This window comes from Oncorhynchus nerka, linkage group LG19 (assembly GCF_034236695.1).
Source record: "Oncorhynchus nerka isolate Pitt River linkage group LG19, Oner_Uvic_2.0, whole genome shotgun sequence".
Taxonomy (NCBI): domain Eukaryota; kingdom Metazoa; phylum Chordata; class Actinopteri; order Salmoniformes; family Salmonidae; genus Oncorhynchus; species Oncorhynchus nerka.
Window position 1 is genome coordinate 23,605,880 of NC_088414.1, and position 26,785 is coordinate 23,632,664.

The following is a 26,785-nucleotide window of genomic DNA, read 5'->3' on the forward strand; positions in this document are numbered from 1 at the left end:
TCATGGCTTCTCACCTTTCTCTGCATAGGGATGCTCACACACTTCCCGTCTTCCCTCCGGCACTGCCAGCTTGGGGGCAGTAGGCATCCACCACGCAGGCTTTGCCCTCTGTGCCCCCGAACACTGCCACCTGCTCATCTGGGGAGGAAAACAGATTTGGGAAAGGAGGTCAAAGTAACCTGTGAGGAGTTGAGTCTTCAAATGAAATGACTACTACAATAAAATACTTGAAATATCCTCTTGAAGTCAGTTCAGACACCTAAGTTATTGAGTCAGCGTTATACTCTTTGACGGACAGCTCAAAATATGTGAAAAGGCTGCATTTCTCTTTAAATCCACAGGATGTCACCAGTAAACAGATCAGGAAGCGTTAGGCACCAATACCACATTAAGCCATTGCCCTGCCCTGCGTAGTGAGCAATCAGATTGAGACAGTGCAGGATTGGAGACAGAACCAAAAGCCAAGTCGCAACCCATCTGGCTCAGACCCTGACTGTGACCCCAGGTAGCTAAGATTACCTTCAGATTAAAATAAATAAATAATTTTAAAAAGCCACCGGACCATCACTAAGGTTAAGATACAGTGGCCCTGGGAATGCTTGGCAGTGAGAAGGCACTCCTGGTTAATGCCCTGCCACCCCAAGGAGAGCAGATAAGTAGAGCACACCATGACTGTAAATACACTCGCTGCAGAACAGAATTAGACAGCCTGCAAAAGTTGACTGAGATAGATTGAGAAGAGTGTCCTAGACTGACCGTGTACTGAATAAAACTGACAGATTTCAGGGCTAAATGTATAGACCACAACGGAACATGTCAAACATTGGTTTGGGTCAGCAGAATCTGGGACAGGCTCTTACTGTTGCCTGGATAACTGGCACAGATTAATCAACAAGGAAAACTGATTGGATATGCAAAAAGTCATCAATGTAAGGGAATTTCATATTTTTTTCACCCAATGACAGTCATTTTGTTTTTTGGGGGGGGGATTACACATTGAATTCACATTAGTTGACAACTCAACCAAATGGAAATCAAAACTAAATGTTTAAATGACGTCTGTGCCAGTGAGAACTGAGCATTAATCATTTTAGACAAGGACATTTTGAAATATAAATGCCAAATATCCTGTAAACTAGTGGTACTGGGGAGAACTGAAGAATGATTAATCCCGTAACAGGGGGAGATTTATCTAACTTTCACTGACATGATTTGAGTCAAGTATGGCAGCATACACTGTCAATACAAAGAAAATGGAGGACTATCCAATTGTCTTTTTTTCTTTAAAGGAGCTGTGTGGCCAAAACTTTAACAATTACTGGTCTCCTTTTAAATTTCATTTACACTGTGTATACCAAACATTAGGAACACCTTCCTAGTCACTACAGTCCCTGGTTTGTATTCAGTCCGAATCACATCCGGCTGTGATTGGGAGTCCCATAGTCACTACAGTCCCTGGTTTGTATTCAGTCTGAATCACATCCGGCTGTGATTGGGAGTCCCATAGTCACTACAGTCCCTGGTTTGTATTCAGTCTGAATCACATCCGGCTGTGATTGGGAGTCCCATAGTCACTACAGTCCCTGGTTTGTATCCAGGCTGAATCACATCCGGCTGTGATTGGGAGTCCCATAGTCACTACAGTCCCTGGTTTGTATCCAGGCTGAATCACATCCGGCTGTGATTGGGAGTCCCATAGTCACTACAGTCCCTGGTTTGTATCCAGGCTGAATCACATCCGGCTGTGATTGGGAGTCCCATAGTCACTACAGTCCCTGGTTTGTATCCAGGCTGAATCACATCCGGCTGTGATTGGGAGTCCCATAGTCACTACAGTCCCTGGTTTGTATCCAGGCTGAATCACATCCGGCTGTGATTGGGAGTCCCATAGTCACTACAGTCCCTGGTTTGTATCCAGGCTGAATCACATCCGGCTGTGATTGGGAGTCCCATAGTCACTACAGTCCCTGGTTTGTATCCAGGTTGTATCAGAATTTGTTCTCAATTGACTTGCCTAGTTAAATAAAGGTTAAATACAACAACAAAAAATTGAGTTGCACCCCCTTTCGCCCTCAGAACAACCTCAATTCGTCAGGGCATGGACTCTACAAGGTGTCAAAAGTGTTCCACAGGGATGCTGGCCCATGTTGACTCCAATGCTTGCCACAGTTGTGTCAAGTTAGCTAGATGATGTTTGGGTGGTCATCCTATGTCTCCAGGATGAAAACCTTGCAAGATAACTAAAACAGTTGATTTAACGAATCAGTGGGTCTGTTTGACATGTTGTGACTTTAATTAATGCCACCCACTCACCTCAATTGACCTAATCTCGGCCCCTTGAATAGAAGTATGTCAGATTCACAATGAATTGCTGTGTGAAGAGCATTAGACTTGTAGGATTGGACAGCTAAGGTGTGTTGTCAGACTTGACCCACAGTAGAGGCTTGGGCAACCAAGACTAGTCCTGACAAAACACCGCCCTCCGCCTCCTGTCCGTCTGCTTTACTTACTGAAAAACTGCTTCATTTGATTTGTTTTTCTTAAGGTATAGGGGGCAGCATTTTCACTTTTGAATAAATAGCGTGCCCAATTTCAACTTCCTGCTACTCATGCCAAGAATATACGATATGCATATTATTAGTAGATTTGGATAGAAAACACTCTGAAGTTTCTAAAACTGTTTGAATCATGTCTGTGAGTATAAGAGAACTTAGGTAAATATACCCACCGAAATCAACTAATAAGACACAGGTGTAAACAATAAGACTGACAAAAACAAAAAGGAAAAATGGATGGGTGGCAGACCCCACTAAGCTGGCAGGCAGGCAGGCTGACAGTGGAGCTAGGCAATGTTGATGGATAAGATGAGAGCACCCCTCCAGCTAGGATGGAATCCGTCACTCCTCAGCAGAACAGGCTTGGTCCTGTTGACGGAGTGACGGAGACTCATCACTCCCCTTAACTGGGAGGGGGCCAGAGACAATTAATTGATGCCGACATATCTTTATTGCTAATTTACACGCTGAAGTTATGTTGCGTTTGGTGACCTCTGACTGGTGACTGGTTTTCTCAGGAGTCCCTAAAACATTAAACAACACAAATGACAATTTCACACTCATGTCACAACGCCCATAAAGCTTGCTAGCTAGCTGGCTAATGTTAGCTAGTCAGCTAGCTTGCTTTATGACAAAAAATATGCATAATCATTTGTCTCTACACTAACTAACAAATTCCTCTCAACTGTACATTTGTTGTATGATTTGTTATGATATTAGAATTACTTACATTTGCTTCCATCCTAGCATTTTTGTCAGTCATCTTTTCTGAAGAAAGTTTCCATGGTTGGGTCGCATAGCGTCAAATTAGTCGTGGAAACCACTCGATATCATTGGTCATCGCCCTGCTACTGGTGATTTGCATACAGTTGGGAAATGCTGACCTTTTTCACTGTCTCCCACACCACATTTGCGCTGCCTAATGACCCACCGACCACTCAGCTTCTCACCGGTTTCCTTCCATTGAAAATGAATGCGAAGCAGTGTTTCACCGCACGGTACCATGTGCTAGTGTACATGAGCCATTAGCTAACTAACTAGGTTGCTAGTTAGGGACACTGTGAGCTAGCTAGCTATAATGCTATTTAGCTAGCTAGAACACAATGTCGCCCCTGCCTCCCGCCTGCTATGTACCGGACTAGCTGGCTAAGCTAGCACACCGTGTCCTTTGCTCCCATCTGCCCTTGCCGTCGTTAACAGAACTGCGGGAAAGGACAGTGTCTACCGGTGTACGGCTCCCGCCCTTCTTCTGTGGGGTTTATCGGCGGCTGGCATCCAAAACGATTGTGTATTAACACCATCTATTTTCATGGAATGTTCTACCTATCCATTTTAGAGAAGCAGACTCGGCTGACCAACAAGATTGAGAAGATCCAGGGCCTAGCACCAACAGCCCGAGGCTAACATAACAACAAGCACCTGCACTTCCATTAACCCAGCCACTAGCACCTGACGACCTGTTGGATCTAACCAAAACTGAACCAGTGAACCAGTGGAAGCAGAGTTGATTGATTCTTGCAAAGTGAAATCGGAACCACAGCCATCATTTGTCAGCAATGCCGACTGTGCTGTTGGTACTGAAACATGGATTTGGATTAACAGCAATGTGTGAAAATTCATTCTCCACTCTGAAGAACGTATTCAGTGAACACAGACCGACTCAACATGTTACAGCTTGTCCAGCTGGCATCTGAGAGGGACCTTACAAGTCAATTTAGCCAGGAAGGGGAATATAATCAAACTTTTCATGAGGTTTAACACAGAATGGGGGAGGCTGCAACTCGTCTAAATGGTAAACTACAACCTTTATGTCCCTGACAGCCTGCCAGAATGATTCATTCATTGGTTTTCTCTCATGTAAGCCCACTGGTTGTTTTTGAATAATGCACAGTTTAGGCCTTCGCTTTTTACTTCAATTAATCTTTTAGATTTATCGCTGATTATTTATATCATTGGTTGCTTTTGTGGGTCTAAATGTTACTGATAGATATACAGCTTTGCGTTATTTGACGAGTATAGGGACAATGTAGCCTATTTTTTGTACTCTGAGGAGACCTGAAATTGGAAGTTCCTCTTATGTTATCCTTTCATTGCGCTGACTGGCCTTCTGTCCTTGGTCCTGAATTGATGGTTAAGGTGTATGCTGTTTTAATGAGCGCATCTTGGGCTACCAGTCATCGTGGGGCTTCTCTTCAACATTGAATGCTTTCTTATGTGCAAAATGACAGTTGTTGTCAATATGATGCATTTCAGATAGGCCTACGTTTTTGTAAATGTTGTATGTAGGACCAATACCGTGTGTAGACAAACTTTAACTCTTACTGTAAAAGGGATGTCAATACGATGAAAATGACACAGCCTACTTGTTCACCCCCTGCCTGCTCTTTTGCTATAGTGTGTGTGTGTTGCTCTCAGAATGGGCATTTACTCTTATTCACGGCAGATTCAAATGACCTACTGCCATGTAGGACATGTCACATCAGCTATGACTATAGAATATTCACTTAGTTTGATTTAGTTTGCTTTTCTGAAGCTCTCCAGCACAGAAAATATTGCGCACTGGAGAAGTAGCAGCTTGGTTATACACATTGCATAGTGTCACAAATTCAACATAAATGTAGCCTATAGTTTTAAAAAACTTCTTAGGGATAGCCCCCTTTTTTTCCAATTTTCGCTTAAAATGACATACCAAATCTAATTGCCTGTAGCTCAGGCCCTGAAACAAGGATATGCATATTCTTGGTACCATTTGAAAGGAAACACCTCGAAGTTTGTGGAAATGTGTATGTAGGAGAATATAACACAATAGATCTGGTAAAAGAAAATACAAAGAAAAAACTGAACTTTTTTTTTCTACCACTATCTTTGAAATGCAAGAGAAAGGTCCCAGTTCTAGCCATCACTCTGGTTGCAATTCCGATGGTGTCCATAAGATGGCAGCAGTGTATGTGCAAAGTTTCATATGGATAACTTGAAGTAAGAGTTAACTACATGACATTTAGTGTGAAGTCACCCAGGTACATTTGGGCAAATCGTGAAGGAGGCATTTGCATTCATATTACATTTTCTGCAAGAATATCGTCAAATCTGTATACTTGGACTTTGATTTAGCTTTTCCAGTGTTAGTAGCCATATTATAAGTTCAACATTTGCAAAACAATCAGTTTTCATAACCTCATAACTCTGAATAGTCTTATAATTTTTGTCCAAAAGGAAGAGGCATGCTGTCGCAAAAGGTTAGCACCAACATTTTGTGACAGATACAGGGTTTTACCGGATACTCCCATAAAACCCAGCTCATTGGCTATCTAGCTAGCTTTGTTTGAACCCAATTGGTGCTTATTTGACAAAGATACAGTCGATCAAATGAAGATCGTCATCGGTGTGCCATGAAAGCGTTGCTCTCTGACCAAATTTGTATCCTATAGGATATACTACACTCCTAATGATATAGTAAAGTCTGGTTTATGTTCTAGGATCTCTGAGGAATACATACAAACGTCATTTGACTGGTTGAAACAATGTTTAGGGTTAGATTTCCACAGACTCCTTTCTTTGCAAATTGAACGAATGGAAATACAAAATTGATCATGCATGCTATATGGACCTTTTTAGGATATGAAAAAGGATTTTATATAATAAAACGACACTTGATGTTATCTCTGGGACCCTTTGTATGACAAATCAGAGCAATATTTCAGAATGTAAGTACACACTTCACCTTCAGAGGTGAATTTATCAAACCTATTGCAGTGAAAAAAGTGTTTTGTTGTTAGGAGCTCTCCTCAAACAATAGTATGGCATTTGTTCGCAGTAATAGCTACTGTAAATTGGACAGTGCAATTATATTAACAAGAATTGAAGCTTTCTGCCAATATAAGACACTTATATGTACTGACATTTATTGTTTCTCTAAAATCTGTGATGATGACACAAGGCGTTGCATGATTTACAGCTGTCCTGTTAAGGACGCCTACCCTTTAACAATCTTTTTTACATTTTGTATTTATTTAATGAAATGTGTGGGTGTGTGTGTGTGTGTGTGTGTGTGTGTGTTAGATCCCTAATAGCACAAGGTAGATTGGTCCTATAACTGTTCAATTGTTTTTTTTTTTTATGTATCTGAAATGTAGCCGTGCACTTCAACCATTGGTTTATATAAAAACACAAGAAAGATATGTGCCCCACTATAACATGTATCTGAAATGTTGCCCTAGCTGCAGTAGGCCTACACATAATTAAATTTATTTATTTGTTATTTTACCAGGTAAGTTGACTGAGAACACATTATCATTTGCAGCAACAACCTGGGGAATAGTTACAGGGGAGAGGAGGGGGATGAATGAGCCAATTGTAAACTGAGGATTATTAGGTGACCATGATGATTTGAGGGCAAAATTGGGAATGTAGCCAGGACACCAGGGTTAACACCCCTACTCTTACAATAAGTGCCATGGGATCTTTAATGACTTCAGAGAGTCAGGACACCCGTTTAACATCCCATCCAAAAGACAGCACCCTACACAGGGAAGCAGTGTCCCGAATCACTGCCCTGGGGCATTGGGATATTTTTTTTAGACCAGAGGAAAGAGTGCTTCCTACTGGCCCTCCAACACCACTTCCAGCAGCATCAGGTCTCCCATCCAGGGACTGACCAGGACCAACCCTGCTTAGCTTCAGAAGCAAGCCAGCAGTGGTATGCCACCAAGGGGTGTCCACATACTTTGTATATACATATATATATAACTAGGTGAATTCTGATGATACAGCTTTGAGGAATAGGTCTACACCAACATACTGTTTCTTTCACCATCGGGATTTGATAAAAATGTGTATATTACTTGGTAGGTGTTCATAATGTCCATATAAGATCATTTCTTGATAAATACAAACAAAATACTCTGGATAGTATTAAAAACAGAAAACAGGGTAGACTTCTTAATTGCATTAATTTAATTTGTCAATACAAAAAAAATACAATCAGAAATGCATCTGGTAATACTTGCATTTGTGACATGACAAGAACAATTTGTATAGCTGTGAATGATGCATCAGGGAGCCTGTGCTCAGTGAGAGCTTTCTCAGACGGAGGGCAGGCTGGGAAAAATGTTAGACCACCAGTTCACAAAGCGCACCCTCATCTTCTCATGGACGTAGTTCTTGTTCATGTGGGCATTGATCTCCAGGTACTTTTGCCCAGAGGTGGTGTATGCAGGCCAGGTCACAGGCACCTTCGACTCCCCGTTGTTGGGGTCTCTGTGGTGGGAAGGGGTTGATGGTAAGAAAAACACAATGGTGAGAACATTAGATATATTATTTTCGTGAGGATAACATCCCTCATACAGTAATCCCATTCAGTGGGGGGGACAAAAACATGATTGCATTGCAGCTCTTTTTTACCCAGTCCTGGCGAAGTTGGTCCAGTAGGCAATCAAGTATCTGGAGACGTCACGGTGGCTGGGCCAGTATGCCAGGGGCGTTGTGAAGGGCTTGCCGAACACATACTGCAGGTCATCAGCATGGTCAGCCTCCATCCAGCTGGGGTAAGGTTGGACTATCCCGGCCATGCGGCTGGGCTCCGAAAAGAGGTAGGAGTAGGTGCGTGCAGATCTGGGGTAGGGAAAGGAGAGGAGGAATGATTAGATATCAGATGTATTTCTAGGGTGGGTGAGAAGGGCTATGCTACAGTAACAATGAGGAAGACTCACTGGGCATTAGAGGTGTGCAGGTAGAGAGCAACCTGGGTAGGAACCAGGAAGATGTAGTCAGTTTCGATCATAACAACGGTCTTCTTGATTGTCTTCTGGCTAGGCTCATCTCCCCAGTCAGCCGTGTACTCTGCGAAAGCGTTGTTTGTAGCTGCCTCTCCCTTCTTAGTCAAAGAACTCAAGAGCAGTTTCACGTCTGACCTGTAGTGAGAAAGAGGAAGAGAGATGCACTATATATAAAAAAGTATGTGGAGATCCCTTGATATTACTGGATTTGGCTATTTCAGCCACACTAGTTGCTGACAGGTGTATAAAATCGAGCACGCTGCCATGCAGTCTCCATACACAAACATTGACAGTAGAATGGCCTTACTGAAGAGCTTAGTGACTTCCATTGTGGCACAGCCATTCTATTGTCAATGTTTGTCTATGGAGATAGGATGCCACCTTTCCAACTAGTCAGTTCATCAAATTTATGCCCTGATAGACCTGCCCCACTCAACTGTCAGTGCTGTTATTATGAAGTGGAAACGTCTAAGAGCAACGACTGCTCAGCCACGAAGTGGTAGGCTACACAATCTCACAGAACAGGACCGCCGAGTGCTGAAGCACATAGCGTGTAAAAACTGTCTGTCCTTAGTTGCAACACTCACTACTGAGTTCCAAACTGGCTCTAGATGCAATGTCAGGACGAGAAATGGTTCATCCGGGGCTTCTTGAAATGGGTTTCCATGGCCGAGCAGCCACACACAAACCTAAGATCCCCATGCGCAATGCCAAGCGTCGTCTGGAGTGGTGTAAAGCTCGCTGCCATTGGACTCTTGAGCACTGGAAATCCGTTCTCTTGAGTGATGAATCACGCTTCACCATCTGGCAGTCCGACGGAAGAATCTGGGTTTGATGGATGTTAGGAGAACGCTACCTGCCTCTATGCATAGTGCCAACTGTAAAGTTTGGTGGATGAGGAACAATGGTCTGTGTCTGTTTTTCATGGTTCGGGGCAAAAACCCTTAGTTCCAGTGAAGGGAAGTCTTAACGCTACATTATACAATGACATTCTAGATAATTCTGTGCTTCCAAATATTTGGCAACATTTTGGAGAAGGCCCCTTCCTGCTTCAGCATGACAATACCCCTGTGCACAAAGTGAGGTTGGACTATCCCGGCCATGCGGGTTCCGAAAAACCAGAAATGGTTTGTTTTTCTAGTTGGAAAAACTTGATCGGCAGCTATTACAGCAGCAAAGGGGCAACCAACTAGGCAAGTCAGTTTGGAACAAATTCTTTTTTTCAATGATGGCCTAGGAACAGTGGGTTAACTGCCTTGTTCAAGGGTAGAATAACAGATTTGTACCTTGTCAGCTCGGGGGTTTGAACTTGCAACCTTCCGGTTACTAGTCTAACGCTCTAACCACTAGGCTACCCTGCCGGCCAAAATAAGATGTTCGACGAGCAGATGTCAACATACTTTTGGTCGTGTAGTGTATCTCTATATTGTTTTATGTCCCACGGATTCGTGAAGAAATATGACGAATTAAACAGGAATGTGACCCTGCCAGGTAGCTTTCATTCATACATAGCACCCAGCCTAGCTAATGCGATGCTGTGCAATATTCCTTCTTTTTTCTTTTTTCTCCATTGATTTAGTCATCCTAATCTTGGCCATCCTACAAGGGTAAAAACGTCAATGACTTTTGAATGGATGATGGTTTCGACCATTGGTTTTCTTAGAGGAGTTTCTACAAAATTGACACATTATTTTACCCATTGGTCAAAATATGCATTTTTGATTGGATACCCTAGAGATAAGGCCCAACAGATATATCAACCCCTTCTGAATCTCACTGTGTTAGGGACCTGGCTGAACTGATAACCCTGTCCTTTATTATTTGATTCTACTACTACTTGTTGGACTCAGTTGGTTCTGTAAAATCTGCAGTCCCATTTAAGCTACACCATGCACATGGCCAACACCGAACAGAGTGCCCTCTTCCTCCCAGGTAACCAATCAGCCCTCTTCCTCCCAGCCCATAGCATAGCCACTCACACGGGGACGTTTGCGCTTGGATTGTTGATATTGGGGATGTCCTGGCCAGCGAAGAGGTGGGCATCCATGCTGTTGACCCCGGCGAGGTAATCAATGTCAGCGGCGTTGTGGAACAGGTTACCTGGGTGATCAGGCAGGAAGTCCCCATCGATCACAGGGGAGAGGACCAGGTTGTCTACCATGGGGGCTAGAGAGACAGACATACCTCTTGATGCTATCGGCAGGACATGGCCATCACCAAATTACTGTGTAATTGTCATCTATACAGGTATCATTACAGGCATCAACGCATGCAAATCACATCCTCCTCAGTGTCTTTCTCACAGCGTGCCACAGCCCCGTACATTAATCTCAGTGAATACTCACTGGAGGGAGAACCACCCAGGGCCGTGGTACCGGCCAGAGTGAGAACATTAGCGTCAACAAGTTTCAGGCAGGCCATCATCTGATCATCCTTGGGGCAGCCCACCTTCTCAGCAACCTAAAGAGACAGAAAGGGGGATGAGACATCCCTTTAACAGCCAATATCCCTCTCTGTCAGTCCATATTCTACCTCATTGTTACAGAAGTACACATACTTTCTCTGCAAAGGCACGGGGGTTCCTGTTGATAGCCCAGGGGCAGAGAGCAACACCACTCTGGGAGATTGCCCTGCGGATCAGCCCTTTGTTATGGGGAGAGAGTGTCTGTGTGGCGGTAAAGTACATTCAAACTCGAATTAGTACATAGTACATCTGTACCTATATTTACTTACAATCATAACAGGAGAACCCTGCTTAATGCTTATACATATCTAACTATCTAAAAAGTTCAACGTTAAAAAGGTCTGAAATACAAGTGTTTTCCATCAACCTTTTTAGACACAGGACACAGAGTTCTCCGAGGTCTCAGGAACTTGTAACAAACAGCTGACTATGTAGCGTACAGGACATCATGGTCCAAAATAAAGAAGCAGAAATCTCACTGTTCTCATTGTTAAATGTATCACCACATTATCAACTAACTTCATAGACACAACAGTTAACAGAAACTAGACACTTTGACAACTAACGTATGCTTTATGGCAGGAAGACACTGAATAATCATGACATTTTAATGAAGAGTTTATAACATTGAGACTGAAGAAACATCATTCCACTTTCTTTGTATTTTGACATCACTATCTTTGCCCTGAGAGCTCTGTATTAGAACTGTTACTCTCCTTTTTTAGTCCCACACCTGGAAGCTGGAGCTAACAGCGCCGGCAGACTCCCCGAAGATGGTGAGGTTGTTGGGGTCTCCTCCGAAGGCACGGATGTTCCTGTTTACCCAAGCAATGGCAGCGTGCTGGTCCCACAAACCATAGTTACCTGACATGGAAGACAGCTCTGTGAGCCAGCAGCAGTACTCTACCTACTAATTTCCCGTGGGCAGATTCTGAGTGTCAGAGCCGGCTCCAGGATAAGCGGTCGCTTATGGAACTCTGGGGTCTTAACTTACTGTTGAGAGTTTGAGTAGTAGAATACGTGAGGTGTGATTTCAAAATATTGTTGTGCATCAGCAGTTTTTCTCTTGTTATGTCAGTTACTGACAGTCACTCAATTAGCCTTGTCAGCTAAGAATGTATTGATTGGTAAGTTAGTCTAGACAGCTATCATTGCCGAATACTGATTAGGCCTGCAGGGCATGTGCCCAGGGGACTTGACCTTCAGGGGGCCCCCATTGATTTTGTTTGTCGCTCTCACTCAGATATCATTAACATGGCATAAATTAAGTTTTGGCTAATTGTGTAGAAATTCAGGAAATTTGCATTAAAACTGGGAAAAAAAGTCTCTCCACACCATGGCCAAATGGGTAGAGTTTCTTTTTGAGTTACCTTTTGCGAGGTTGGAGACTTTGTTTTTGATGGAAGTTTCAATTTCTAACGCATACAGTATGGACACGGAGTTAAAGCAATCACGACGCTGACCAAATTACTTAAGATTTTACTTCTGGGTTAAGAGGGATTATCTACCTACTAACATACTGTACATCTGTCTCCAACAGAATGGCTCAAGTTTCTGAAAGAGCCAGTTGATTACTAAAAGTGAAACAAACACAGTATTCTTAAACATTATTCTCATAAAGTGGATTCAGTCACCTGAGAATCAGTACATGAAGAAAAGGTCAATCAGCTGATGTGACACCGATTGTGCCACAGCCATTTACCCACCCACCTAACCAGCCAGCCAGCCAGCCAGCCAGCCAGCCAGCCAGGCAAAGCCTTGGTTGACACCTACCAGGTCCGCTGGCATCTCCAGAGCTGAGGAAGCCCAGGGTGCCCACACGGTAACCCAGGGTCACCACGATTACATTGCCTCTGTTGGCAATCTCCTCCCCGTCATACAGATAGTTATCCAGGAAGTTAGCGCCCATAGAGCCACCAACCTGGAAACCACCTCCATAGAGCCACACCATTACTGGCAGACCAGTGGAGACTGAAAGAAAGGAGGGATATTTCAATACATTTGAAGAATTACACCATATAGTCATATCATTATTAGTATTACTACACATCAGCAGGTCATACTGTATGATGTCTTGATATGTGGATGAAAGACAAGGGCTGACGCCTTATTATCTGGTGTCCTACTCTAGTGACAGGTAAAGACACAGGAACAGGTGTAGGATTTTAATTTGAGCCAGTTTGCTTCAGCAGGAAAATAATCCTGCAGCAACAGCAAATGTAAATTCTTATGTGGATTATACATTTTCGTTGAGGTTTATACAATTTTCAAAAGAGAAAATCAAGTCTGAAATTTCATTGTGGAAATTACAAACTTGAAAAGTTTTTTTAACCTCTAATGGATTACAAGTTTAAGTTCACTGCAACTGGGTGATCAAATTAAGATCCTACATTTGTACATAATACATACCGCTGCTGCCCTGAGGGACCCATATGTTCAGGTAGAGGCAGTCCTCTTGGCCACGGGTGTCTGACTGGAGCAGGTTCAGCTGCATACACCTCGGTTTGAACTTAGTGGCCTTGAGAACACCTGGAAGGAGACACAGGGAGAAGCAGTCAGTCTGAGATGCGTGTTAGTAAGAGTACGGTCTGATACATGCCTGTCCAATATTTATTTTACAATCTGCGTCATTATTACTACATTGTTTTGTACAAATAATATGATATTTCTTGCTGAATGGAGAGACATCTGAGGCATTTCGTTTTTTGGTACCCACCATCCCATCCAGGGTGACGCTTGGGCTTCTCAAACTTGCCGGGCTTGTCAGCGAAGGGGATTCCTTTGAAGACGTCCATGGTGCGGAACAGTCCATCAGAATTGATGTTCTTCCCCTGCACCATGCCTCCCTCAGTGTACACCACTCCAAGCTACACATCCACACCCAAAGGGCAGATACTAACTCATTAAACATTCAGTAATATGTGTAAAGTGTGAAACTGTTTTTATAATAGGCACCAATCTATTCAGTGATGCTGTTTTATGGATGTAGTGTCATTGTTTTTTGTTGTTTATTAGTACAAACTGTTGCATAAAAGATGTTCAGCTGTTGAATTCACACTGCTTGTCAACCCATTGCTGATAAACATGTGGGAAAAACCTGCAGCGTGAGTACAAACGCAGGAGATGTTCTTAACTCTTTGATGTTTTAAGCCTTTGTGTTTTACTATTGTTTACCTTCTCAGTATAAACTATTTTATACTTAGTAGACTTTTTTTGTCCAACTACATTTCTATAGTATCTTCTTCACCTCAACCAGCTGATCAAAACCACATATGGTAAGAAAAAACATGGCTACATTAAAACAGCTACATTAACAAATATGATATTTGGACATTTGTTTCACAAAAAAAAACAATAATTAATTTAATTACAGTAAAGATCAAATGATCAAAACCAAATCAACTAAAATGGACTTACAGTGGCAGCAGAGGCGGACCCCAGGAACAGGGCAGCAGAGGCGGACCCCAGGAACAGGGCAGCAGAGGCGGACCCCAGGAACAGGGCAGCAGAGGCGGACCCCAGGAACAGGGCAGCAGAAACCAAAATCCCCAGCGTCTTCATAACGGTCATCCAAAGATACCTGTCAGCACACCTTTTATACAGGAGGAGGCCCCTCCCATCTCTCTAGCCATATTACACCATCACAGAGATTTGTTTGTTGAGTTTTGTTCAAGTCCATAAAAGGTGCCTGCAGGTGAAGTTTTTACTGCTCCTAGCAGAACTCGGTGAGGCAAAGGTGAACGTTTGTGCTCGCTAGAGCTGAGCGATTAGCGCTTTTTGAGATTGTTTCGGTTTGATTATGACATTCTTTTCACAGTTTTCAATTTCAATTATATATATTTTTTAATTATTATTTTTTTTAAATTAAATGTGTTATGCATTATGTGGGTTGAATGTTGTAACCCAGATTAAAATAATTAATTTTTTAACATTTTATTGGTCACATACGCATGGTTAGCAGATGTTATTGTGAGTGTAGCGAAATGCTTGTGCTTCTAGTTCCGACAGTGCAGTAATATCTAACAAGTAATCTAACAATTCCACAACAACTACCTAATACACACAGATCTAAAGGGATGGAATAAGAATATGTCAATCTAAATATATGGATGAGCGATGACTGAGCGGCATAGGCAAGATGCAGTAGATGGTATAAAATACAGTATATACATATGAGATGAGTAATGTAAGATATGTAAACATTACTTTTTAAAGTGCATTGTATAAAGTGACTGGCGATCCATTTATTAATTAAAGTGGCCAATGATTTGAGTCTGTATGTAGGCAGCAGTCTCTCTGTGTTAGTGATGACTGTTTAACAGTCTGATGGACTTGAGATAGACTTGAGATAGAAGCTGTTTTTCAGTCTCTCGGTCCCAGCTTCGATGCACCTGTACTGACATCGCCTTCTGGATGGTAGCGGGGTGAACAGGTAGTGGCTCAGGTGGTTGTTGTCCTTGATGATCTTTTTGGCCTTCCTGTGGCATCGGGTACTGTAGGTGTACTGTGGGGCAGGTAGTTTGCCACCGGTGATAAGTTGTGAAACAGCGGTGAAACAGCCCGACTGGATGCTCTCAATTGTGCATCTATAGAAGTTTGTGAGGGTTTTAGGTGACAAGACAAATTTCTTCAGCTTAATGAGGTTGAAGAGGCACTGTTGTGCCTTCTTCACCACACTGTCTGTGTGGGTGGACCATTTCAGTTTGTCTGTGATGTGTACGCTGAGGGAACTCTAAACTTTCCACTTTCTCAAATCAAATCAAATGTTATTTGTCACATACATGAATGAAAATATGTACATATAAGTATAAAGATGATCAATGACCGAGCAGCATAAGCAAGGTGCAATACATGGTATAAAATACAGTATAATACATGTGATATGAGTAATGTAAGAAATGTAAATGTTATTTCTGAAGTGAAAAAATGTGCAAGACTAGAAGTCCTTCGTTGACTGACAGCAAACACTTAATTGACAAATCCCGTCCATAGTTCCTACTCCTACTAGGAGTAGTAGTGTTGAACAATCACCGACGAAGGGGCATAGACTTCAGCTACCGAACTTCCACTTGCATCATGAAAACATTTTGTGTGCACAAACAGCTGGAAAAAAAACCTCCTGAAGAGCATAATGTAAAAAAAGATTGTGGACACATCTACTTATTCCAGGGTTTGTCTTTATTTGTACTATTTTCTACATTGTAGAATAATAGTGAAGACATGAAAACTATGAAATAACACATATGGAATCATGTAGTAACCAAAAAAGTGATAACAAATCAAAATATATTTTATATTTCAGATTCTTCAAAGTAGCCACCCTTTATTTTGATGGCAGCTTTGCATACTCTTGGCATTCTCTCAACCAACTTCATGACGAATGCTTTTCCAACAGCCTTGAAGGAGTTCCCACATATGCTGAGCACTTGTTGGCTGCTTTTGCTTCACTCTGCAGTCCAACTCATCCCAAACCATCTCAATTTGGTTAAGGTCTGGTGATTGTGGAGTCCAGGTCATCTGATGCAGCACTCCATCACTCCCCTTCTTGGTCAAATAGCCATTACACAGCCTGGAGGTGTGTTGGGTCGTGTTCCTGTTGAAAACAAATAACTTGCTTCAAGAAAAAATGTTGTGTGCACGAACTGCCGAAAAGAAACCTGCCTAAGATCAAAACTAACAAAAACGTCACAATATTGCCATAATATATGTGGCAACTGTTTTGACTGGGAGGCATACGGTATCGTCCCCTCTACCCAGACAGTTGGGAACAGAATATCATAAATATGGGAGGGACGTTGTCATTGTAGCTTCCATGGTGGGCCCTGGTATATGACATGTTTATTTTCAACTGGTTCAAGATGACCATTCATACTAGAGTCTACCCTCAAGTTCAAATCTGGACCTTGAAGGCATTTTTTAATTAACCAGGGACAGATTTAGACCTGGGATACCAGATGGTGGCAACAATTATCAGGTAGAACAGAAAAACCTCAGGGTAGGATTTGCTTACCCCTGGTCTATAAGATGTTCAATCACATTACTAAATATTTTGCAGCTCATGTAACTCAATCTTTACAATCGATAGATTAGTTAGGTGTCAGAGAATATACAGACAGCAAAACAAATGGCATCCTGGTGGATGGTGTACTGGTATGTGACCTTGGGTATGGGCAGTAGTATGCATGGTTACAGAATTAGATAGCAGACATGCTATTTTTGTGTGTTGAAAGTGTTTCTTGTCACTTTTTCCATTGGTTATTGTTATGTGGACAATAAAGGAGGAAAGATCACTCCTCAACTTAAATACATTTATTCACACTAATTTGCAAATACACAAAAATGTACGTTTTTGCAGTGAACGAAGCAAGTTTGTACAATTTCCATTCCATTTCTCAGGGCAGGGGTAGACCGTGTCCTTCCTCACATATAATCCAACATCTCTGTCTGCATCTCATTGTCACTCCTCTTCATCATCATCCTCTCCACTCTCTAGGGTCTTTCTCCTGGTAATAGAACTCTCAGGCCCAGAAGACTATGGTACTGCAGAAAGCACAGATATACTGTATGATTGACATAGAAACAACTAAAGGATTCACTGAGTGTCCCCATATTTGATTTAAATCTTACATCAACAAGCCAACAAAACAAACACTGTATACTCACACAAACACACTTATTTAATGTACAATTCATTGATCCACATGTCATCTAACATATTAGATTGCACTCCTTATTGTGCCCACACTTGCACACCGGCAGTGGGGAAGTAACCACAACCTCAGACAGACAGACTGTTGTGTCCAGAGCTAGAGGAAAGTATTCTCATGGTGACTGGGCCTACAGCATGGTTAATCTTGGACCACACTAGTTCACTTCACATCAGCGATAGCGGAAGAAGGGTCGCTGAAGGTGTGGCCGAACCCCCTGGTCAGCGAACCGTTGAAGTTCAGAAAATAAAGTGAAGTCAGGACATCAACTGTAGGCCTATAACCTTTCATATGTAGAATAATATAATATTAATGAACTCCTACTGATTTAAGTCTTTCTTTCAGTAAATTCATATATCAAATGATAATTTTGCCTAGAGAACAGGAGTGGAGAAATATGATTGAGTTCTTTCAGCATCTTGAGAGAATGTGACTATTGCGGTTAGGGACTGTGTATAAATGTTTTTAAGCAATATAAAAGCTGACAGTATTCCAACCAACCACATAAAATATGCATCCAAGAAGAACTTAATATTATCAGAAACAAGTTGGATCGTTTTCCCAGCTTTTAATTTCCTTAAAACCAGTCAAACTGAGGTTATTTGGAAATCTTGAACAGAAAATCTTTCCACTGTTTTAGAGTTATTGCATTTTCCCCCCAATCACTTAATTCCCTCGCTCCGTGAGAGAAGAAGAAATTTAAGAGAATCCAATCTATTTTACATTACTCGGGTGAGCAAGGCTTTATTTAGTCGTCATGGGTAAGGTTTCCCAATCTCGGTCCTGGGTTGTTGTTTTTTTATTGTGGGTGGGGGGGCTGAGTTTAAGAAACTCTGGTCCAGCACAGAGAGAAATGGTAGAAGAGAAGCTGCATCTATTTAAATACAGGCAAGTTGAGTAAAAAAAATCCTACCAAATGTCGGAAATTATATGCAAAATAATATCTAAATTAGGCATAACAACTATTTTTCCTGCACTGCATCTGAACATGAATAAAAAACAGCTTGACCTATGAGAAAGACTGTAGTCATCACTTGTTGTGTATTGTAACAGTTTTATCCCTCCCCAGGGGGTTCTCCTTCAACTCTTATGAAATAACTGCAATTCCATACACACTCAAAACCACCTAAATACCATGAAGTCAAACTCTGTCAGGTCGATCATATGTGAATGCTGCACCAGTGTTACAGAGAGAGGTCTCACCTGGATTAAATATATATATATATATATATTTGTCCCTGGCCTTCACCCAATACCCCATAATGTCAGTGTAATTATGTAAAAAATATATATATATATTTAATAAAAAATTAAAAGCTGAAATGTCTTGATTCAATAAGTATTCAATTGGAAAGCCTAAAGAAGTTCAACATTAAAATTTCCCTTAACATGTCACATAATAAGTTGCATGGACTCACTCTTTGTGCGATAATGGTGTTTAAGAATCTGCCCTTTTGTGTTTAAGAATTTTGCCTATAATGACATACCCAAATCTAACTGCCTGTAGCTCAGGCCCTGATACAAGAATATGCATATTCTTGGTACCATTTGAAAGGAAACACTTTGAAGGTTGTGGAAATGTGAAAGGAATGTAGGAGAATATAGCACATTAGATCTGGTAAAAGAGAATACAAAATAAATAACCAAACGTTATTTTGTACATTTTTGTACCATCATCTTTGAAATACAAGAGAAAGGCCATAATGTATTATTCCAGCACAGGTGCAATTTATATTGTGGCCACTAGATGGCAGCAGTGTATGTGCAACGTTTTAGACTGATCCAATGAACCATTGCATTTCTGTTCAAAATGTTGTATCAAGACTGCCCAAATGTTCCTAATTTGTTTATTAATAACTTTCCATGTTAAAAATTGTGCACTCTCCTCAAACAATAGTATGGTATTCGTTCACTGTAATAGCTACTGTAAATTGGACAGTGCGGTTAGATTAAAACGAATTTAAGCTTTCTGCCAATATCAGATATGTCTATGTCCCGGGAAATGTTCTTGCTACTTACAACCTCATGCTAATCGCATTAGCTTATGTTAGCTCAACCATCCCATAGATGGAATACCGATCCCAAATAATTATTTTTAATGACTACCTCATCTCTGTACCCCACACATACCAGATACAATGTTATTTTACAGTAAACAAATTGACAACAGACGTTCAAAACTTTTATAGGGAAGGACATTCAACAAGCACAGCACTTACAAAAATGACTGACGATTGGCTGAGAGAAATTGATGATAAAAAGATTGTGGGGGCTGTTTTGTTAGACTTCAGTGCGGCTTTTGACATTATTGATCAAAGTCTGTTGCTTGAAAAACGTATGTGTTATGGCTTTACACACCCTGCTATATTGTGGATAAAGAGTTACCTGTCATATAACACAGAGGGTGTTCTTGAATGGAAGCCTCCCCAACTGTAATGGCCCTAGGTGTAGCTGGTGTAGAGAGTCAGGCGCAGGACAGCAGATATGAGTAATCAAACGTACAAATAAACAATCACTCACAAAAAACATGGGGGGGAACAGAGGGTTAAATAATGAACAGGTGATTGTGGGATTGAAAACAGGTGTGTGAAACAAAGACAAAACAAATGGAAAATGAAGTGGATCGGCGGTAGCTAGAAAGCCGGTGACGTTGACCGCCGAACACTGCCTGAACAAGGAGAGGGACCGATTTCGGGCGGAAGTCGTGACACCAACAAAATCCATGTAGAATCAGGAATTCCCCAGGGCAGCTGTCTACATTTTCAATCTTTACTGACGACATGCCACAGGCGTTGAGTAAAGCCAGTGTGTCTATGTATTCGGATGACTCAATACTATACTTGTCAGCTTCCACAGCGACTGAAATTACTGCAACATTTAACAAAGAGCTGCAGTTAGTTTCAGAATGGATGGCAAGGAATAAGTTAGTCCTAAATATTTCAACAACTAAAAGCATTGTATTTGGGACAAATCATTCACTATATCCTTAACCTGAACTACGTCTCGTGATGAATAATATGGAAATTGAGCAGGTTGAGGAGACTAAACTGCTTGGAGTAACTGTCATGGTCCAAACATAATGATACAACAGTAGCTAAGATGATGAGAAGTCTGTCCACAGTAAGGTGTTCTTAACAGCACTATCAAAAAGGAAGGTCCTATAGACCCTAGTTTTGTTGCACCTGGACTACTGTTCAGTTGTGTGTCAGGTGCCACAAAGAGGGACTTGGCTCAGAACAGGGCAGCACGGCTGACCCTTGGATGTACACAGAGAGCTAACATTAATAAAATGCATGTCAATCTCTCCTGGCTCAAAGTAGAGGTGAAATTGACTTCATCACTACTTGTATTTGTGAGAGGTTATGTTGAATGCACCGAGCTGTCAAACTACTGGCACACAGCTCGGACACCCATGCATACCCCACAAGACATGCCACCAGAGGTCTCTTCACAGTCCCCAAGTCAAAAACAGACTATGGGAGGTGCTCAGAGCCATGACTACAAGGAACTCTATTCCACATCAAGTAACTCATGCAAGCGGTAAAATCTGACTACAAAAACAGATTAAAATACACCTTATAGAACAGCAGGGAATGTGAAGAGACATACACAGGCACATGCATACACAAACACGATAACATATGCACTATAAACACACGTACACATGGATTTTGTGTTCTAGATATGTGGTAGTAGAGTAGAGGCCTGAGCGCACACACTTAAGATGTTGTGAAATTTGTTGTGACTGTATTGTAATGTTTAAAAAATGTATAACTGCTTTAATTTTGCTGGACCCCAGGAAGAGTAGCTGCTCTCTTGGCAGCAGCTAATGGCGATACATAATACATATACAAATACATACAATTATCTTTAAGGTCCCTCAGTCGATAAGTGAATTTGAAACACAGATTCAACCACAAAGACCAGGGAGGTTTTCCAATGCCTCGCAAAGAAGGGCACCTATTGGTAGATGGGTAAAAATAGAAAAGCAGACAGTGAATATCCCTTTGAGCATGGTGAAGTTATTAATTACAATATGGATGTTGTATCAAAACACCCAGTCACAACAAAGATACATGCGTTGTTCCTAAATCAGTCGCCAGAGAGGAAGGAAATCGCTCAGGGATTTCACTGAGGCCAATGGTGACTTTAAAACAGTTACAGAGTTTAATGGCTGTGTTAGGAGAAAACTGAGGATGAATCAACTACATTGTAGTTGATCCACAATACTAACCTAATTGACAGAGTGAAAAGGAGGAAGCCTTGTTTACAACAAGTCACTAAAGTAATACTGCAAAATATTTGGCAAAGCAATTCACTTTTTGTCCTGAATACAAAGTGTTATGTTTGGGTCAAATCCAATACATTACTGAGTATCACTCTCCATATTTTCAAGCATATGGGAGCTCCATCATGTTATGGGCTTGTAATTGTTAAGGACTGGGGAGTTTTCCAGTAAAAAAGAAACCTGGTTGAGTCTGCTTTCCACCACACACTAGGAGGTGAATTCACCTTTCAACAGGACAATAACCTAAAACACAAAGCCAAATCCACACTGGAGTTTCTTCCCAAGAAGAATGTGAATGGTTTTAACTTAAATCTACTTGAAAATCTACGACAAGACCTGAAAATGATTGTCTAGCAATGATCAGCAATCAATTTGACAGAAAGACCCACAGCTGTAATCAATGCCAAATATGCTTTACAAAGTATTGACTCAGGGGTATGAATACTTGTGTAAATGAAATATTTATGTATTTCATTTTCAATAAATTTGCTAAAAATACTAAAACATATTTTAGGACTTTATGGTATGTAAATGAATGGGAAAAATAATACAATGAATTCCTTTGGAATTCAGACTGTAACACAACAAAATACAGAATCATTCTGAATACTTTTTGAAGGCAGTGTTGTTATGATGTTTTGAATCTTTCTAAATTGAAATCCATAGAAAGGTCCCCTGTGGGAAGGATGTTTGGCATATCTTTGAAGTCTGTACCAAAAATCATTATTGAGAAATAAATGATTAAAGTTAGGTAATTTTTTCACATACCCCAGCCTTCTTTTAGACACTACAACAATGATTCTGTGGATGCTGTAGATGCTACAAAGCCATTCTTGGTGTCATGTGAAACCTTACTGTGTGCTCTGACCCATTTACTTATTGAAATTAAAGGCCAATCACAGCCCTCCTTTAGGATTGCATATTTAGTAAGTCACCAGCAGAAGGAGTTCCTTTGAATCCATTTTCCCATTCAATATATTGGTGTTGCTCATAAAATGTATCATAACTTCAAAAGTAGCAGAGAACCAACTCTGGAAATGTTATGTACTTGTAGAGTATATTGTTTAAAACAATATGCCAAGTAATAAACATCAAAAAAGGGTACTTAACAAATGTAGGTTTATATTTTTAAAGAACCATAAACGAATGTACAGAAATTGTATTCTTAATCGCAACACTAGTCATATTTCAGAGCACACAGTACTGTTTCAAATGACACTACGTCTGGCTTTGTAGCATCTACTGACTCATTGTTGTAGTGTCTTAAAGAAGACCTGGGTAAATCCAAAAGGTAAAAAATGTCCCAACTTGAATTAGTTATTTCGCAATCGTTATTTTGGATACAGATTTCAAAAGGTACGCCAAACATACATCCCACAAAGGATCTTTCAACAGATTTTATTTCAGGAAGATCCAAAACAGAATAAATATTTTTGGGCCAATCTTGTCTGGAATCACCCGTATACCATGTTAGATTTTACCTCTCCACGTCCAGATCACAGAGCTGGTAGAACATCTGCCTGTGGGGGGGCAGGGTCCCATCTCAGAGTTTGCATGAGGAATACTGGACAAACAAGAGACATGGTAGAGAGGGCTTAGCATATGATGTCTTATTACTGTGACATTATTCTTGTGAGTACAATGTATCGTGTAGAATGTGAGTAAGTTATGGGGAAGTCTATAGTCTCTTACCTTGAGCTGGTATCTGGTTATATTTGCACTACGTCCACCAGCAGGGCCCTCAGGAGGTAAATCTGTCACATTAGCAGCCTGGGGCACTGAACAACAAAGAGGGACATTAGTGAGACAATCCTCACTAATACACACGGACACACACACACCCATGCAAGCACAGACACACACACCAGACATATGCCCAGTTACCCACCTGCTTTGTTAAGTGTGATTGGCAGGGTATAGTTGAAAGTGCTCCTCTTGGCCTTCACTGGCATGTCATTGATAGTATATCCTAAAGACAGTCACAGGGGGGTGAAACACAGTCTCATAAAACAACGCATGATTAGCAAAGGCTGTGGAATTAAATTGTCCCTCCAGATTAGATTGAACCAAACCTCCACCCTGCCCCCACTCCTCACCGTGCTTGGTACTGCAGCGGATCCTGAAGTCCAGCACCTGGTATTTCTTGGCCTCTGGTGTCATAGTTATATCTCACCTAGAGGCTCCTCCAGGGGAGGTTTTCGATGTATTTTGAATGGCAAATAAGAACAATGGGTTGTTCCGTTGACTCAATCTTGATGTCGACCCAAACATCAGTGCCCAACCTCACTAATGCTATTGTGGCTGAATGGAAGCAAGTCCCCACAGCAATGTTCCAACATCTAGTGGAAAGCCTTCCCAGATGAGTGGAGGCTGTTACAGCAGCACAGGAGGGGACCAACTCCATATAAATTCTAATGATTTTGGAATAAGATGTTCGACAAGCAGGTGTCCACATACGTTTGGTCAAGGAGTGTATTGATCAAATAGATTTTCATGTTTGCGTCTTCTTTCTCTCTTGCCAGCATCCACTTCTACTTTTCTCAAGAGGTTCATTTCAAGTCAAGTGAATTGAATAGGACATGGCATGTAAATAGAGAGATGCCCTATTTCCTTTTATTGACCCCCTGCTGGTCTGGGTCTGCTCACCATATAGATTAGTTAGGTGTCAGAGAATATGCAGACAGCCAAACAATTGGCATCCTGATGAATGGTATACAGGTGCGTGACCTTGAGCTTGGGCTGTAGTATCCATGGTGACAGTTAGATAGCAGACATACACTACATTTACATTACATTTAAGTCATTTAGCAGACGCTCTTATCCAGAGCGACTTACAAATTGGTGCGTTCACCTTAAGACATCCAGTGGAACAGCCACTTTACAATAGTATTTGTGGAGGTGTGTTTTCTATCGCTTTTTCCATTGGCTGGTCTAGGTCTCCTCACCATATAGTAGGCCATGATAGGGAGCAGCAGCTTCAGTTTATCAGGGTGGAGGTCCAGGTTGGCCTTGACTGCGTACCCGGACCAGATGGGCCGGCTCTCAAACATCTACACACAGTGTGGTTTGGGAAAAGTTCACACAGATGGGACATCAAAGCAATGTAAGTAACATTTCCCATGTGCATATTTTCCATATCACATGTCTCAACAACAGCTTCTCTTTGACATATTTCTGTTTCTCTTAAGGAGCCTTTATGAGAGAGAAGTCAGACATGAACGAGAGCTACATGATTCAAAATATATCCAATTTATCTCAGGAGATCAGAAAAATACCTGATTGAGCAACACATTTCTAAATATGTGCAGACAAATACCTTAGGAACAGTCTCTGGACATGGTGATGTAAAAAATATAGGCTAGGTGGGGAGGTAACGTCAGTGATGTAGTGGTAAAACAGGTGGGTAAACGCTCCCTTTATTTTCAATGCATTTTTTTCCCAACAGAAAAACTCATCAAGGTCTGAAAGCATCCATTGTAATTCCCTCTAAATCCTAGAGATAAAATACAAACTAGCCTATAGCCTAGGGATCATCAACTAAATTCACCCGTAGGTGGATTTTTACCTTCAGCTGTTCGTCAGAGGGCAGAAAGATAATGACAAATCATTTGTAGACTCCAAATATAATATTTGACTAAAACATAATAATTTAAAACCTTGTTTACATGTGTATATGATCACATATACTGTATCTCTCTATTATGTGTGGGGAATACTTTGGAACAGATTTCCAAAATTTAAATCACAGATGATTTGCTGGTGTTTTTACAATGTTTTATGTCAGAAAACTTTGGGGGCCAAATAAAATCACCTACTGGCCAAATTCGTCCCACGGGCCACCAGTCGGGGAACCCTGCTATTGCCTAACACCCAAGTAAATGTTTCAGTCTTGAAATAGCATTAGGATTAAAAAACAAAGGCTCAAACTGAAAAAAGCTATGTTCCTATGCATATGTAATTAACACGTCTGTGATTAACAATAATACAAATTGTATAAAACATCACCCACTGTGTGTGACTTCCTGCAGTCTTCACAATAACCTCAGTAGCCCAGTGCAAAGTATACTAACCTCCTTCAGTTGTTCCTCTGCCTTTATGTCACTGGGTTGAACACACACTCTCTTCCAGTTGACCTTGGCAGCCTCCAGGGGCTCAGTGGGGATGTTCTGGTCGTTAAAAGTGAGGAAGATGGCATTATGAGGCCGACGGGCTCGACTCAAACCAATCAGATTATCCCTGGAGACTGTTGGGGGACAATGACCTTCTCTGCACAGAAGACACAAGACCTCAATGGTTTAGCTAATAATTCCTACAGGTTGGCCAATGGCCAAATCTATTAGCACCTGCATCTTTATAACTAAATAAGGGGCTTCCTGTCTTGCTCCTGTTGTTGAACACACCATTTTGTAAAGTTGTTGTTGGGAATTCTTATGCATAATTGCTGACACACATGTTGACTTCCATTGGCATATTTGTTTCTGAGCTGAACACACTACCTCTGATGAGGGTGAAACTGTGTAGTGTAACACTGCTCCAATGCCCCTGCTTACTGGCACCTACTACCATACCCGTTCAAAGGCATAGAGATATTCAAGGTCAGATTTTTTTTTTTTTTACCCATCTACCAGTAGGTGCCCTTTTTTGCAAGGCATTAGAAAACCTCCCTGGTCTTTGTGGTTGAATCTGTGTTTGAAAATCTCTGCTCGACTGAGACACCTTACAGATAATTGTATGCGTGGGGTACAGAGGTGAGGTAGTCATTCAAAAGTCATGTTTAACATTGTTATTGCACACAGAGTGAGTCCATGCAAATTATTATGTGACTTGTTAGGCACATTTTTACTCCTGAACATATTTAGGCTTGCCATAACAAAGGGCTTGAATGCTTATAAGATACCCAAAAGCCTTTTCTCCATCTTCGAATTGGCATAGCATGGGCATCTTATGGTGTGACATGGCAAGATTATTGATATACTCGTGGAACACATGCCACAAAT

General features: G+C 41.3%; 1 protein-coding gene and 1 long non-coding RNA gene across 2 annotated transcripts; both read right to left on the minus strand.

The window, feature by feature from the left end:
• Positions 1-7,485: 7,485 nt before the first annotated feature.
• On the minus strand, positions 7,486-14,373 carry LOC115101219 (bile salt-activated lipase-like). The gene is made up of 11 exons (XM_029620541.1): positions 14,211-14,373; positions 13,510-13,660; positions 13,203-13,322; positions 12,567-12,764; positions 11,527-11,657; positions 10,887-10,994; positions 10,675-10,789; positions 10,309-10,495; positions 8,264-8,464; positions 7,956-8,165; positions 7,486-7,811 (listed from the first exon to the last, which is right to left on the minus strand). Exons 1-11 carry the CDS (start codon positions 14,361-14,363, stop codon positions 7,637-7,639), a joined length of 1,749 nt encoding a protein of 582 aa, XP_029476401.1. The 5' UTR covers positions 14,364-14,373; the 3' UTR covers positions 7,486-7,636.
• Positions 14,374-23,486: 9,113 nt separating this feature from the next.
• On the minus strand, positions 23,487-26,051 carry LOC135562401 (uncharacterized). The gene is made up of 3 exons (XR_010459915.1): positions 25,859-26,051; positions 23,677-24,838; positions 23,487-23,566 (listed from the first exon to the last, which is right to left on the minus strand). It is a non-coding gene; the product is annotated as an uncharacterized LOC135562401 (long non-coding RNA).
• Between the last annotated feature and the right edge of the window lie 734 nt (positions 26,052-26,785).